Source organism: Nomascus leucogenys, chromosome 21, assembly GCF_006542625.1.
Source record: "Nomascus leucogenys isolate Asia chromosome 21, Asia_NLE_v1, whole genome shotgun sequence".
NCBI classification, from domain to species: domain Eukaryota; kingdom Metazoa; phylum Chordata; class Mammalia; order Primates; family Hylobatidae; genus Nomascus; species Nomascus leucogenys.
In genome coordinates this window covers 55,357,002-55,370,364 of record NC_044401.1, presented here as the reverse complement: position 1 = coordinate 55,370,364, position 13,363 = coordinate 55,357,002, and the positions used below count along the sequence as shown (strand labels likewise).

The 13,363-nt window shown below is 46.2% G+C and overlaps 2 protein-coding genes across 3 annotated transcripts in view; both read left to right on the top strand.

Moving 5' to 3' along the window:
* Positions 1 to 13,363, top strand: part of IL17RE (interleukin 17 receptor E) — a 45,517-nt gene that overhangs the window by 11,486 nt on the left and 20,668 nt on the right. The window lies entirely within an intron of this gene.
* JAGN1 (jagunal homolog 1) lies at positions 9,218 to 13,001 on the top strand. Of its 2 annotated transcripts, none has more exons than XM_003264955.2 (2): positions 9,218 to 9,455; positions 11,566 to 13,001. In XM_003264955.2, the coding sequence occupies exons 1-2, from the start codon at positions 9,367 to 9,369 to the stop codon at positions 12,026 to 12,028; spliced, it is 552 nt and encodes a 183-aa protein (XP_003265003.1). In that variant the 5' UTR covers positions 9,218 to 9,366; the 3' UTR covers positions 12,029 to 13,001. The 2 variants fall into 2 exon arrangements, with proteins under 2 accessions (XP_003265003.1, XP_030657936.1); XM_030802076.1 differs by lacking the exon at positions 9,218 to 9,455 and adding an exon at positions 10,204 to 10,501.

The window sequence follows — 13,363 nt, the reverse complement described above, 5'->3', positions numbered from 1 at the left end:
AAATATACAAAAATTAGCCATGCATGGTGGCAGGTGCCTGAAATCCCAGCTACTCAGGAGGCTGAGGCAGGAGAATCACTTGAACCCAGGAGGCAGAAGTTGCAGTGAGCTGAGATCACGCCACTGCACTCCAGCCTGGGTGACAGAGCGAGACTCTGTCTCAAAAAAAAAAAAAAAAAAGTAAAGGCTTTGCAAACATAAACACTCAATAGATCGAAGTGATTATTAGTATTACTGATAATTTTTTATTTTTATTTTATTATTTTTAATTTTTTTGTCTTTTTCTCAATTTGATAATGTACATATTAAATCATAGCAGAGAGTAAGACAAGCTGAAATGTGGAGTGGTTAAGAGTGTAAGATCTATGACCCAGCAGTTCCACTTCTGTGTGTGTGTGTGTGTGTGTGTGTGTGGTGTGTCATATAGAGCACACCTGTTGTCCCAGATGCTCAGAAGGAGGCTGATGCAGGAGGATCACTTGAGCCCAGGAATTAAAATTTAGCCTGAGTAACATAGGGAGACCCTGTCTTTACAAAAGAAAAGAAACAAAACCAAAACCAAACAAAATTACATATATGTGTGTGTGCGTGTATATATATACACGCACACACACATATATATACACACATACATATACAAAAGAAATGAAAAATATGTCTACACAAAAACTTGTATGTGAATATTCATAGGATTATTCATAATAGCCAAAAGGTAGAAACACATGAATGTTCAATTTATAAATCGATTTCTTAAATGTGCGTATCCATACATGGTATATTATTTGTCAAAAAGGATGCATACTACCACATGGAGGAACCTTGCAAACAGTAGAGAAAGTAGACAAAGCCAGTCACAGGAATCATATACATATTGTGTGATTCCACTTATATGAAATGTCTAGAATAGGCAAATCTATATAAAGACAAAATAGGGCCAGGCGCGGTGGCTCACGCCTGTAATCTCAGCACTTTGGGAGGCTGAGGTAGGCGGATCACGAGGTCAGGAGATCGAGACCATCCTGGCTAACACGGCGAAACCCCGTCTCTACTAAAAATACAAAAAATTAGCCGGGCGTGGTGGCAGGCTCCTGTAGTCCCAGCTATTCGGGAGGCTGAGGCAGGAGAATGGCATGAACTCGTGGGGCAGAGCTTGCGGTGAGCTGAGATTGCACCACTACACTCCAGCCTGGGCGACTGAGGGAGACTCCGCCTCAAAAAAAAAAAAAGACAAAATGGGGTTAGTGGTTGCTTCGGTCTGGGAGTAGGGGATGGGAGGGGAATGGGGAGTGGCTGCTAATTAGTACAGGGTTTCTTTTAGGGTTTTCTTTTTTTTTTTCTTTTTTTTAAGACGGGAGTCTCGCTCTGTCGCCCAGGCTGGAGTGCAGTGGCGCGATCTCTGCTCACTGCAAGCTCTGCCCCCCGGGTTCACGCCATTCTCCTGCCTCAGCCTCCAGAGCAGCTGGGATTACAGGCACCCGCCACCACGCCCGGCTAATTTTTTGTATTTTTAGTAGAGACAGGTTTTCACCGTGTTAGCCAGGATGGTCTCGATCTCCTGACCTCATGATCCGCCCGCCTGGGCGTCCCTAAGTTCTGGGATTACAGGCATGAGCCACCGTGCCCGGACTTTTCTCTTTTCTTTCTTTCTTTTTTTTTTGAGACAGAGCCTTGCTTTGTCACCCAGGCTGGAATGCAGTGGCAGGATCTCGGCTCACTGCAAGCTCCGCCTCCCGGGTTCACGCCATTCTCCTGCCTCAGCCTCCCCAGTAGCTCGGACTACAGGTGCCTGCCACCATGCCTGGCTAATTTTTTTGTATTTTTAGTAGAGACGAGATTTCACCGTGTTAGCCAGGATGGTCTCGATCTCCTGACCTCGTGATCTGCCTGCCTCAGCCTCCCAAAGTGCTGGGATTACAGGCGTGAACCACCGCGCCCGGCCTTCTTTTATTTTACTTTTTTTTTTGAGACAGAGTCTCGCTATGTCACCCAGGCTGGAGTGCAATGGCGCAATCTCAGTTTACAGCAAACTCCCCCTCCCACAGGCGCGTGCCACCACACCTAGCTAATTTTTGTATTTTTAGTAGAGACAAGGTTTCACCATGTTGGCCAGGCTGGTTTCGAACTCCTGACCTCAAGTGATCTGCCTGCCTCTGCCTCCCAAAGTGCTGGGATTACAGGCATGGACTACCGTGCCCGGCCAGGTTTCTTTCTTTTTTTTTTTTTAACCTATTAATTACAAACTATTTCAGTGATGGTTGCACAACCCTGTAAATATACTAGAAATCATTGACTTGTACACTTGAGTGGGTGATGTGAATTCTGTCTCAAGAAAGCTGTGTTTTCTAAAAAATGTTTAACCTCATCTTTCTTTTAACACAGGGTTTTTCACACTTTGGTGCATCAGAATCAGCTGGCAGATTTGTTAAAATTCAGATTGCTAGGCCCCACCCCAGAATTTCTCACTTAGTAAGTCTGGGGTGGTGCCTAGGAATTTGCATTACTAAAGGTTCTCAGGTGATTCAGAATCCATGGCTGCTCAGGGAGCCCACTTTGAGAACCAGTGGTCTAGCGCTAGCTGTGTGAGCTAACTTCTCTAAGCTTCAGTTTGATCCAACAACTGGGGATAAAAATAGCTCTACTGAATCTGGTTTCCATGAAGATTAAATGAGATAATCATGAAATGTACTTGCTACAGAGTCTAGTGCATCCTTAGAGCTCAATAAATGGAAATTGTTATAATTTAGATCTAAATCCTTCCCTGGAGGGGCTCTCAGGCAACCATCATTCATTCATTCAGCAAATATTTATTAAGCACTTACTATATGCCAGTCCTTCTGGGGCTAAGAATACAACAGGAAACAAGACAGCCTTGTCCCACACTTCAAGGAGCTGACATTCCTGAGGAAGGTGGGAACTCAGACCATGAATAAATATGCAAATAAACAAAATAATTTCAGATAATGATGTTCTGGGAAGAAAACAAAACAAGGTGATATAATAACAACAGCTGGAGAGTTAGATTGGCCTGTGCGTTCAAGAAATGCCTCCAAGGAGGTGAGCTTTGAGGTAAATCCTGACTAAATCCTGGGGGATGATCGAGACAAAGGAAACATCATTGCAAAGGATTTGAGAAGGGAGCATGAAGAGAGAGTGAGGAGACAGGAACACAAATAACTTAAACTTAAGGACAGACCAACAGCCAGGAGAAAGGTACAAGCAAAACCCTTTAGGGAAGAGGTTCTGGAGAAAGAGTCGGGGCCCCTCCCTTCAACAATCATGGCTCAAATATTTATTACACTGTGTACTTGGTGTCCTGAGATAGATAGGCCAATAGATGACTCAGGAGAGGTCTGGCCCTGACAGAAAACCAGACACAGAAAGACAAAGATAACCACGAGCTAAAGCCAGAGAGCACTGTCTGGGGATGAAGGATAAACCCGGGGATTCTTCATAGTGATTAAGAGAGGGAGATGGTTTTGGCTCCATTGGAATTTATCTATTCAACCAGCATTTCTTTCTTTTTAATTTTTTTTTCTTTTTTCTTTTAATAGAGATGGAGTTTTGCCATGTTCCCCAGGCTGGTCTCGAACTCCTGGGCTCAAGCGATCTTCCCGCCTCGAGCTCCCAAAATGCTGGGATTACAGGCATTGAAATTTTTACACTATGCCAGACACTATGAGCTGCTGGGGACATGGATGACTTAGTTCTTGTCCCTGCCTTTGGGGAATTCACATTCCAGTGAGAAAGGCAATGTCTAAGCATGGTTCTCAAACTCTGTAGTGCATGAAAATCATCTGGGACACCTTGGATTGGAAAAGGACTGTAGCTAAGACTCAAAATTGAGAAGCCGCTAAATTTAAAAATATATTCTGCATGTTAAATTTATAACACCATGAACAAAAAGTCAAAAGACATAAAATAAATAGGGAAAATACTGTATATTCAAACTAATATCACAGACAAGAAGCTAGTCTCTCTCTTTCTCTCTCATTCTTTCCTCCCTACTCTATCTACATATAAATTAATGCCCAGGCGCGGTGGCTCATGCCTGTGATCCCAGCACTTTGGGAGGCCAAGGCAGGCGGATCATGAGGTCAGGAGATCAAGACCATCCTGGTTAACATGGTGAAACCCCGTCTCTACTAAAAAAATACAAAAAAATTAGCCAGGCGTGGTAGTGGGCGCCTGTAGTCCCAGCTACTCAGGAGGCTGAGGCAGGAGAATCGCTTGAACCCGGGAGGCAGAGGTTGCAGTGAGCCGAGAATGTACCACTGCACTCCAGCCTGGGCAACAACAGTGAAACTCCATCTCAAAAAAAAAAAAAGAGTAAGGATGTTCTTTATGTTTCTTTATGATCTGGAGAAAACAGTCAAGATATATTGTTCAGTCAAAACAAGGCAGGGTCAGGGCACAGTGGCTCACACCTGTAATCCCAGCAGTCTGTGAGGCCGAGGCAGGAGTATTGCTTGAGGCCAGGAGTTCAAGACCAGCCTGGGCAACATAGTAAGACCTTGTCTCTACAAAAAATACAAAAATTAGCTGGGTGTGGTGGCACACATCCCAGCTACTCAGGAGGCTGAGGTGGGAGGGCCCCTTGAGCCTAGGAGTTCAAGGTTGTAGTGAGCCATGATTGTACCACTGCACTTCAGTCTGAGCAAGACCCTGTCTCTAAAAATATAAATAAAATAAGGCAGGGTGTGGTGGCTCATGCCTGTAATCCCAGCACTTTGGGAGGCTAAGGCAGGAGGTTTGCTTGAGGCCAAGAATTTGAGACCAGCCTGGGCAACATAGCAAGACCCCCATCTCTACAAAATATGTAAAATAAGCCAGGCATAGTGGTGCATGCCTATAATCCAAGTTACTCGCATGGCTGAGGCAGGAGGTTCACTTGAGCCCAGGAGGTCAAGGCTCAGTGAGCCATGATGGTACCACTGCACTCCAGCCTGGGCAACAGAGCAAGACCCTGTCTCAAAAAAAAATAGTTAATTAAATAAAAAATAAAAATATCATTCTGAGAGTCTGTAGCTTCCCCAGGCTGCTGAGGAAATTCATGGCACAAAAACAGTTATGAACCTCTGCTCTAAACAGCTATGCCTTTGCATTAGCATCCTTTCCATATGACCATTTGTATTTTCTTTTTGAGACAGGGTCTTGTTCCGTTGCCCAGGCTGGAGTGCAATGGTGTAATCATGGCTCACTGCAGCCTCAACCTGCTGGGCTCAAGCGATCCTCCCATCTCAGCCTCCTGAGTAGCTGAGACTACAGACATATGCCATCCTGCCTGGCTAATTTTATTTTTAGAGATAGGTTCTTGCTATGTCGCCCAGGCTGATCTCGAGTTCCTGGACTCAAGCAATCCTCCTGCCTCAGCCTCCCAAAGTGCTGGGATTAAAGGCATGAGCCACCATGCTCAGGGTCTCATCATGTTGCCCAGGCTGGCCTCAAACTCCTGAACTCAAGCGATCTTCCCACCTCAGCCTCATGAGTAGCTGGGACTACAGGTACATGCCACCACAGCCAGCTTATTGTTTGGTTTTTGAACCATGTAAATGCATTACCTAGTCAACATTTTAAACTAAAAAGATATTCTTAGGCCCAGCTTTGGGGAATGATTCATTTGGGTTAGGGTGGGGCCCAGAAATCTGTGTTTTTAACAAGCATCCTGGATGAGTCTATCACAGATGGTTCTAGACCAGGCTTCACAGACAGCAAAAACGATGAGAACTAATATGGAAGCAGGTGATCCTTGGTGCAGTAAGATGGGTCCTAAAGGGTCAGCAGGATTTCCACAGGGCAAAGAAAGACATTCTAGAGAGCCTAGGGGGAGGTGACAAATATTCCTGGCCCATTTCCCCAGAGGTCCTGAACCCTCTTAGTTATCCCTCAGTGGGTCCTGAACCATTATCCCTTAAACAGGACAGTAATAGATCTGGTAGTAAAAATCCTCCAGCCCTAGGGTCACTTTGGTCTGAGTTCTTATAGTGCTATTGCTGCGTGATCCTGGGCAAGTCACTTCCCTTTTCTGAGCCTTAATTTTCCCTTGTGTAAGATAATGATAACAAAAGTAATTATTTCCAAGGGTATTGGAAAAAGAGAATGAGTTCACGTGTGTGAATATGCCTAGCATAGAGTAGGTACTCAATAAATGTTGCTGATTTCTTTTCTCTCACTCTGTCACCCAGGCTGGAGTGCAACGGTATGATCTCTGCTCGCTGCAACCTCTGCCCCCTGGGTTCAGGCGATTCTCCTGCCTCAGCCTCCCGAGTAGCTGGGACTACAGGCACATGCCACCACGCCCGGCTAATTTTTTGTATTTTTAGTAGAGACGGGGTTTCACCGTGTTAGCCAGGCTGGTCTCGATCTCCTGACCTCGTGATCTGCCCGCCTCAGCCTCCCAAAGTGTTGGGATTACAGGTGTGAGCCACTGTGCCCAGCCTTTTTTCTTCTTATTATTTTTTTTAAAATTTGAGACAGGGTCTCACTCTGTTGCTCAGGCTGGAGTGCAGTGGTGTGATCTCAGGTCACTGCAACCTTCGCCTCCCGGGTTCAAGAGATTCTCCTGCCTCAGCTTCCCAAGTAGCTGGGACTACAGGCATGCACTACCACACCCTGATAATTTTTGTATTTCTTTTGGTAGAGACAGGGTTTCACCATGTTGCCAGGCTAGTCTTGAACTCCTGACCTCAAGTGATCCACCACCTCAGCCTCCCAAAGTGCTGGGATTACAGGTGTGAGCCGTGCCCGGCCAATGTTGCCGATTTCTTGCTTGCCTTTCTCAGATCCCAGCCACACAGACTCCCTTCCTAGTGTGAGCCCCTTGCTGGTCATATGTGCTCTTTTTTTTTTTTTTTTTTGAGACAGAGTCTTGCTCTGTCGCCCAGGTTGGAGTGCAGTGGCGTGATCTCGGCTCACTGCAAGCTCCGCCTCCCGGGTTCACGCCATTCTCCTACCTCAGCCTCCCAAGTAGCTGGAACTACAGGCGCCCACCACCACGCCCGACTAATTTTTTTGTATTTTTAGTAGAGATGAGGTTTCACCGGATTAGCCAGGATGGTCTCAATCTCCTGACCTCGTGATGTGCCCGCCTCGGCCTCCCAAAGTGCTGGGATTACAGGCTTGAGCCACCGCGCCTGGCCATATGTGCTCTTGTTACCCACCTACAGATGTTAAATCCCAAGGAACTCAAATCCGTTCCTCTCTGTCCATTGCCACCTCCTAGCCCAAGCCACCCCTAGGATTGCCTGAATTACTGCAGTAGCCTTCAAGTGATTCCTCTGCTTCACCCTTGGCCCCTGCAAGCCATTCTCTACACAGCAACTAGATCTATCTATCTATATTTATTTATAGACAGTGTCTTGCTCTGTTGCCCGGAATGGAGTGCAGTGGTATAATCATGGCTCACTGTAACCTTGAACTCCTGGTCTCAAATGATTCTCCCACCTCATCCTCCCGAGTAGCCTGGACTACAGGCATGCACCACCATGCCAGCTAATATTATTTTATTTTTTATTTTTGTAGAGATGGGAGTCTCACTATGTTGCCCAGGCTGATCTCCTGCCTTGGCCTCCCAAAGTGCTGAGATTACAGGCTTAAGGCACTGTGCCCCCACCCAGACCTATCTTTTAAAAATGCAGCACTGTGTCATTTTCCTGGTTAAACCTTTTAGTGGTTCCCCAAACCCCCTGGGATAATGACTTAACGCTTTACTGAACCCTCCAAATGCTCCAGTCACTCTTAAGTTTCTCAGTTCTTTGAATAGCCAAGTGCTCTCTGGATTTGGGGCCTTCCCACGTGCTGTTCCCTCTGCCTGAAAAGCTCTTCTGTTCCCCACCTCTTTAGCTAATTCCCACTCAGGCTTCAGACGTCAGTCCAATTGCTGCCACTCCAGAGAGACTTTCCTAAACCTCCAGGTCAGGGAAAGAGACCTCATTTTTCCTCCCTCAGCCTCTTGTGTTTTCTTGTATTTCTTAGCTTCATGGGTACAAGTTCTTCCCCTGACTGGGCTGTCATTCCTCAGGGGAAATGGACCATGTTTACTTCTGTGTCCCCAGGTCATAGCAGAGCATCCTGGTGCATAGTGGATGCTCACTATACATGCTTTTTTCTTTCTTTTTTTCTTTATTCGGATAACATCTTTCTTTAAAGTTTTGCTTAGTATTTTGTTATTGTGGTAAAATGCACATAACATAAAACTTACTATGTTAATCATTTTTAAGTGTACAGTTCAGTGGCATTAAGCACATACATATAGTTGTGCAGTCAGCACCACCATCCATCTCTAGAACTTTTTTCATCTTCCCAAACTGAAGCTCTGTACCAATTAAACACTAGCTCCCCATTCTCTGTCCACCCCTCAAGCTTCTGGCAATGGTCATTCTACTTTGTCTCTACAGATAAAGTTTATTTGGAAATAATTTTTCTTTCATGGCCTTGACATTTTTGAAGAGTACAGTCCAGCTCTCTTCTAGAATGTCCCTCCGTCTGGATTTATGTAATTTCTTCATGATTAGATTCAGTTAGGTATTTTTGGCAGAAACATCATAGAAGTGATGCTGTATCCTCAGTCTATTAAAAGAGGCACAAGATATCAGTTTATCTCATTTTTGATCAAATTAACTATTTGGTTGAGGGGGACAAGCCAGATTTCCTGAGAGGTTCCCTTTTTCTCCTTGCAATGATTAAATGTGAGAAACTTATTTTGAGACAAGAGTCTCACTCTGCACTCTGTCCCCCAGGCTGGAATGCAGTGGCACAATCTCCACTTACTGCAACCCCTGCCTCCCTGGCTCAAGCGATTCTCCTGCCTCAGCCACCCAAGTAGCTGGGATTACAGGAACCCGCCACCACACCCGGCTAATTTTTGTATTTTTAGTAGAGACGGGATTTCACCATGTTGCTCAGGCTTGTCTTGAACTCCTAACATCAAGTGATCCACCCACCTCGGCCTCCCAAAGTGCTGGGATTAAAGGCATGAGACTGTGTGAATGATGTGTGCTCCAGGGAAAGTCACAGAATGTATCAGTTTCCCTCTCTTTAAAGTGTGGACAGAGGTATCCTAAACTGATATTACGTCTTAAGAAAGTAAAAGCGTTAAGAGGCCTCTGGGCGCCAGCAAAAGAGGCTGGGGATTAATTTCCTGCGCGCTCCACGGGAGGCGGGGCTGGGCTGGGCGGGGGCGAGAGGGAACGAGGGCGCCTGCGCGGAGAGGGGCGACCACAGAGTGGGTCCTCCAGAGACAGAGGGGCCGGAAGTTCTCTTCACAGAGCCGCGCGGCTGCGGCGGAGCAAATAGGGTCCTTGGGTCGTTTGGCGCTGTCGTTGCGGTACCAGGTCTGCGTGAGGGTTTCGGGGGTTCTGGGCAGGCACAATGGCGTCTCGAGCAGGCCCGCGAGCGGCCGGCACCGACGGCAGCGACTTTCAGCACCGGGAGCGCGTCGCCATGCACTACCAGATGAGGTATGAAGTGAGGCGAGGAGCACGGAGGCTTTCTCCCCTGCTGGAGCCTGCGGGGCTTCGGAGGCGACGTCCGCCCGGCCTCAGGGTCTTGCTCCCCAGCCAGCCCCGGCTCACCTGCCAAGTCTCCTCCTCCCGTGACGGCTTCAGGCCTGTCCCCCATCCTGGAAAGCCCCGTGGCCCCTGCGAGCTCCACCCCTCAATCTGCCCGGTGCCTTGAGGGGATCCAGCCCCGCGTGGGCTCCCGCCCTGCGTGGGCTCCCGAGTCACGTCGTTGCTGGCCCCGCTGTATCACCTTCGAAACCGAATTTATAATTTGAGCCTCACCTTCCTCGTCTGTAGAGGGAGAGAATAATCTGCCTTTTAGGTTTTGGTGAAAGATTAATCAGTAATTCGTGTAAAGAAAGTAGCATAAGGGCCTATCACGTATTATTTGGTAGATGTTATATTTTGGGCCGTTTGGGGGGATATAGACAGTAAAAGGCAGCCTTTCCTAAGGATGCCTTGCCTAAAATGAATTTTATAAACACTCCCACGTAAGGGGTATTTCTACATTCGATTACTAGTTCGACAAATACTGAGCTTCCAAATATCATACACTGCCAGACACTAGGTTATAATAGTGAGCAAAAGCAGACATGGTCTTTGTATGCATGTTATACCTTCAATGAACAATTTTATTAAAAAAAAAAAAAAAAAAAAAACTTCCCTGCCTTCATGGAGCTTGAAGTCTAGGGGAGACGGTTTTTTTTTTTTTTTTCAACCTTTCCACATTTTCTACAATAAATATTTTAAATAAAAATTTTAAAATTTTTACTTCCTTAAATCCATTGACCTCTCCCAGGATGTTCTTCACATCTTTCTTTCCAGAGTTTTGAAGAATGACAAGCTCTTTGAACTCTCATTTCTTTCACATCTCGAGGCCCCGGCTGAAGGGGGGCCTCACAACTTAAGCAGGTTTTTTCATGCCAGCCCAGAGTAGAAACATTGCCCTTAGGGATATGAGGAGGATACATCTGGGACGTGAGAGAATTAGAGGAATAAGATAAGTATGTACTTCCTTTGGATGAAAAATCTAGCTGGAGAAGTATGGGCAGCCTGAGTACCTTTCCTCTCTGCCAATACCTTCTCCCTTCAGGCTTTAATCCTATGGTGCAGAGTCCTCTTGCTAAACACAGCTCTGAGCTACCCTTCTGCCTTATTATTTATTTATTTATTTATTTATTTTTGAGACGGAGTCACGCTCTGTCGCCCAGGCTGGAGTGCAGTGGCGCGATCTCAGCACACTTGTGAGCTCCGCCTCCCGGGTTCACGCCATTCTCAGCCTCAGCCTTCCGAGTAGCTGGGACTACAGGCGCCTGCCACCACGCCCGGCTAATTTTTTTTGTATTTTTAGTAGAGACGGGGTTTCACCGTGTCAGCCAGGATGGTCTCGATCTCCTGACCTCGTGATTAGCCCGCCTCGGCCCCCCAAAGTGCTGAGATTACAGGCGTGAGCCACTGCACCAGGCCCTGCCTTTTTATTGTTAGTATTGTTATTTTTTTTTATAGAGATGGGGTCTCATTTTGTTGCCAGGCTGGTCTCAAACTCCTGAGCTCAAGCAGTCCTCCTGCTTCAGCCTACCAAAGTGCTTGGATTAGAGTTGTGAGCCACCATGCCCAGCCTCTTCTGCCTTTAACTCTCATAGTCTTTGCGATTCGTATCCCACTACCTGTCTCCCGCTAACGATATGTTCCTGCCACACGTAACCACTTGCTTTCCTGGAACACAGATACTTGGGCCTTTTTGCCTGCATGCTCCTGCATGGGATGCCCATCTTCACTCATTCCTGAGCCTAGTTCAGATATCACCTGCCTCTAGATAGCCATCTCTGACATTCCATGCCAGGCAGAGTTGATTCCTCCTTCCTGTGATCCCATATATCTGGGAACATACATTTACTAGAACTTTTTCACTTCATTTTCTAATTACTTTTTCCTCCTCTGTTCTTTGTGCCTGGCTTCTAGGCTGTTTTATTCAAATTTGTATCCCAGTGTCCAGTACAGTTGCCTGGCATATAGTTGGTGGTAAGAAAAATTTGAAAGATACTTCTCCCTCTGCTCTGCCCCACAGTGTGACCCTGAAGTATGAAATCAAGAAGCTGATCTACGTACATCTGGTCATATGGCTGCTGCTGGTTGCCAAGATGAGTGTGGGACACCTGAGGCTCTTGTCACATGATCAGGTGGCCATGCCCTATCAGTGGGAATACCCATATTTGCTGAGCATTTTGCCCTCTCTCTTGGGCCTTCTCTCCTTTCCCCGCAACAACATTAGCTACCTGGTGCTCTCCATGATCAGCATGGGACTCTTTTCCATCGCTCCACTCATTTATGGCAGCATGGAGATGTTCCCTGCTGCACAGCAGCTCTACCGCCATGGCAAGGCCTACCGTTTCCTCTTTGGTTTTTCTGCCGTTTCCGTCATGTATCTGGTGTTGGTGTTGGCAGTCCAAGTGCATGCCTGGCAGTTGTACTACAGCAAGAAGCTTCTAGACTCTTGGTTCACCAGCACACAAGAGAAGAAGCATAAATGAAGCCTGATGGACTGCTCTTTGGGGTGAAGCCTGGACTTCCCATTGAATAAAAGGACACTAGTACAGCGGTCCTAAAATCCCTTCTGGTGATTTTAGCAGCTGTGATGTTGGTACCTGATGCAGACCAGGCCAAAGTTCTGGAAAGCTCCTGTTGCCATCTGCTGAGGTGGCAAAACTATAATTTATTCCTGGTTGGCTAGAACTGGGTGACCAACGGCTATGAAACAAACTTCAGCTGTTTGAAGTTGAACTTTGAGGTTTTTCTTTAAGAATGAGCTTCATCCTTGCCTCCACTCAGTCATTCTCCCCATTTTCATCCATTACCCCTTAGCCATTGAGACTGAAGGAAATAGGGAATAAATCAAATTACTTCATCTCTAGGTCATGGGTCAGGAAACATTTGGGAAGCTGCTCCCTTGGCAGGCTGTGGTCTCTTCTGCAAAGCATTTTAATTAAAAACCTCAATAAAGACGGCCCTGCCCACACTGTGCTTTGTGTTTGGGGCTTGATAGAGTGTGAAAGGTGTGTTGCTTGAAAGGTGTGGCCTTAGACACTAGGAGATGATGGGTAGAAGCTCCTTGAGAAACCTAGCAGTGGCCATAGAGAAGTAGACTGGGTATGGGGAACCTAAGTCATAGTTCTAACCTACAGCTGATTGGTAAGAACTATGGGCCAGACATTTAATCTCTCCGTCTATGAAATAGTCCATTCTCATTTATCTAACTTAGGTTTTGGGCTCTTCTTTTAGTTGGATATTCACATTTATCATTCAGTGTTAACTGAGTATCAGTTTTGAGTCTACTACTGTATAATGGCATCTAAAAGAATTTTAAAGTACCTCTGTTTATAGGGATTTACAATCTAGTAGAAACTTGTTATTCATGTGAAACAGTGAACATAATATGATGTGGAGCAAGTACATTAAAAACAGGAAGGGAGAGATTTGTGATTAAAGGCCCTTTCACACCTAAAATTCTGAAACAGTATTGATTGCATGAAAGATAATGTGTCTCTTTGCACTTGATTTTATTGTCTCTGGATGATGCCCAGAACTGTAACTGCAGAGCTCTGCCCTCTCCAGAGTTGTAGTCATTATTTTGTTCTATAAACATTGTGTATGTACTTAGTCATTACTGAGTCACTTTTTTTTTTTTTTTTTTAATTGAGATGGAGTCTTGCTCAGTCACCCAGGCTGGAGTGCAGTGGCGCTAGCTCGGCTCACTGCAAGCCCCGCCTCCCGGGTTCATGCCATTCTCCTGCCTCAGCCTCCCAAGTAGCTGGGACTACAGGCGCCCACCACCACGCCCGGCTAATTTTTTTGTATTTTTCGTAGAG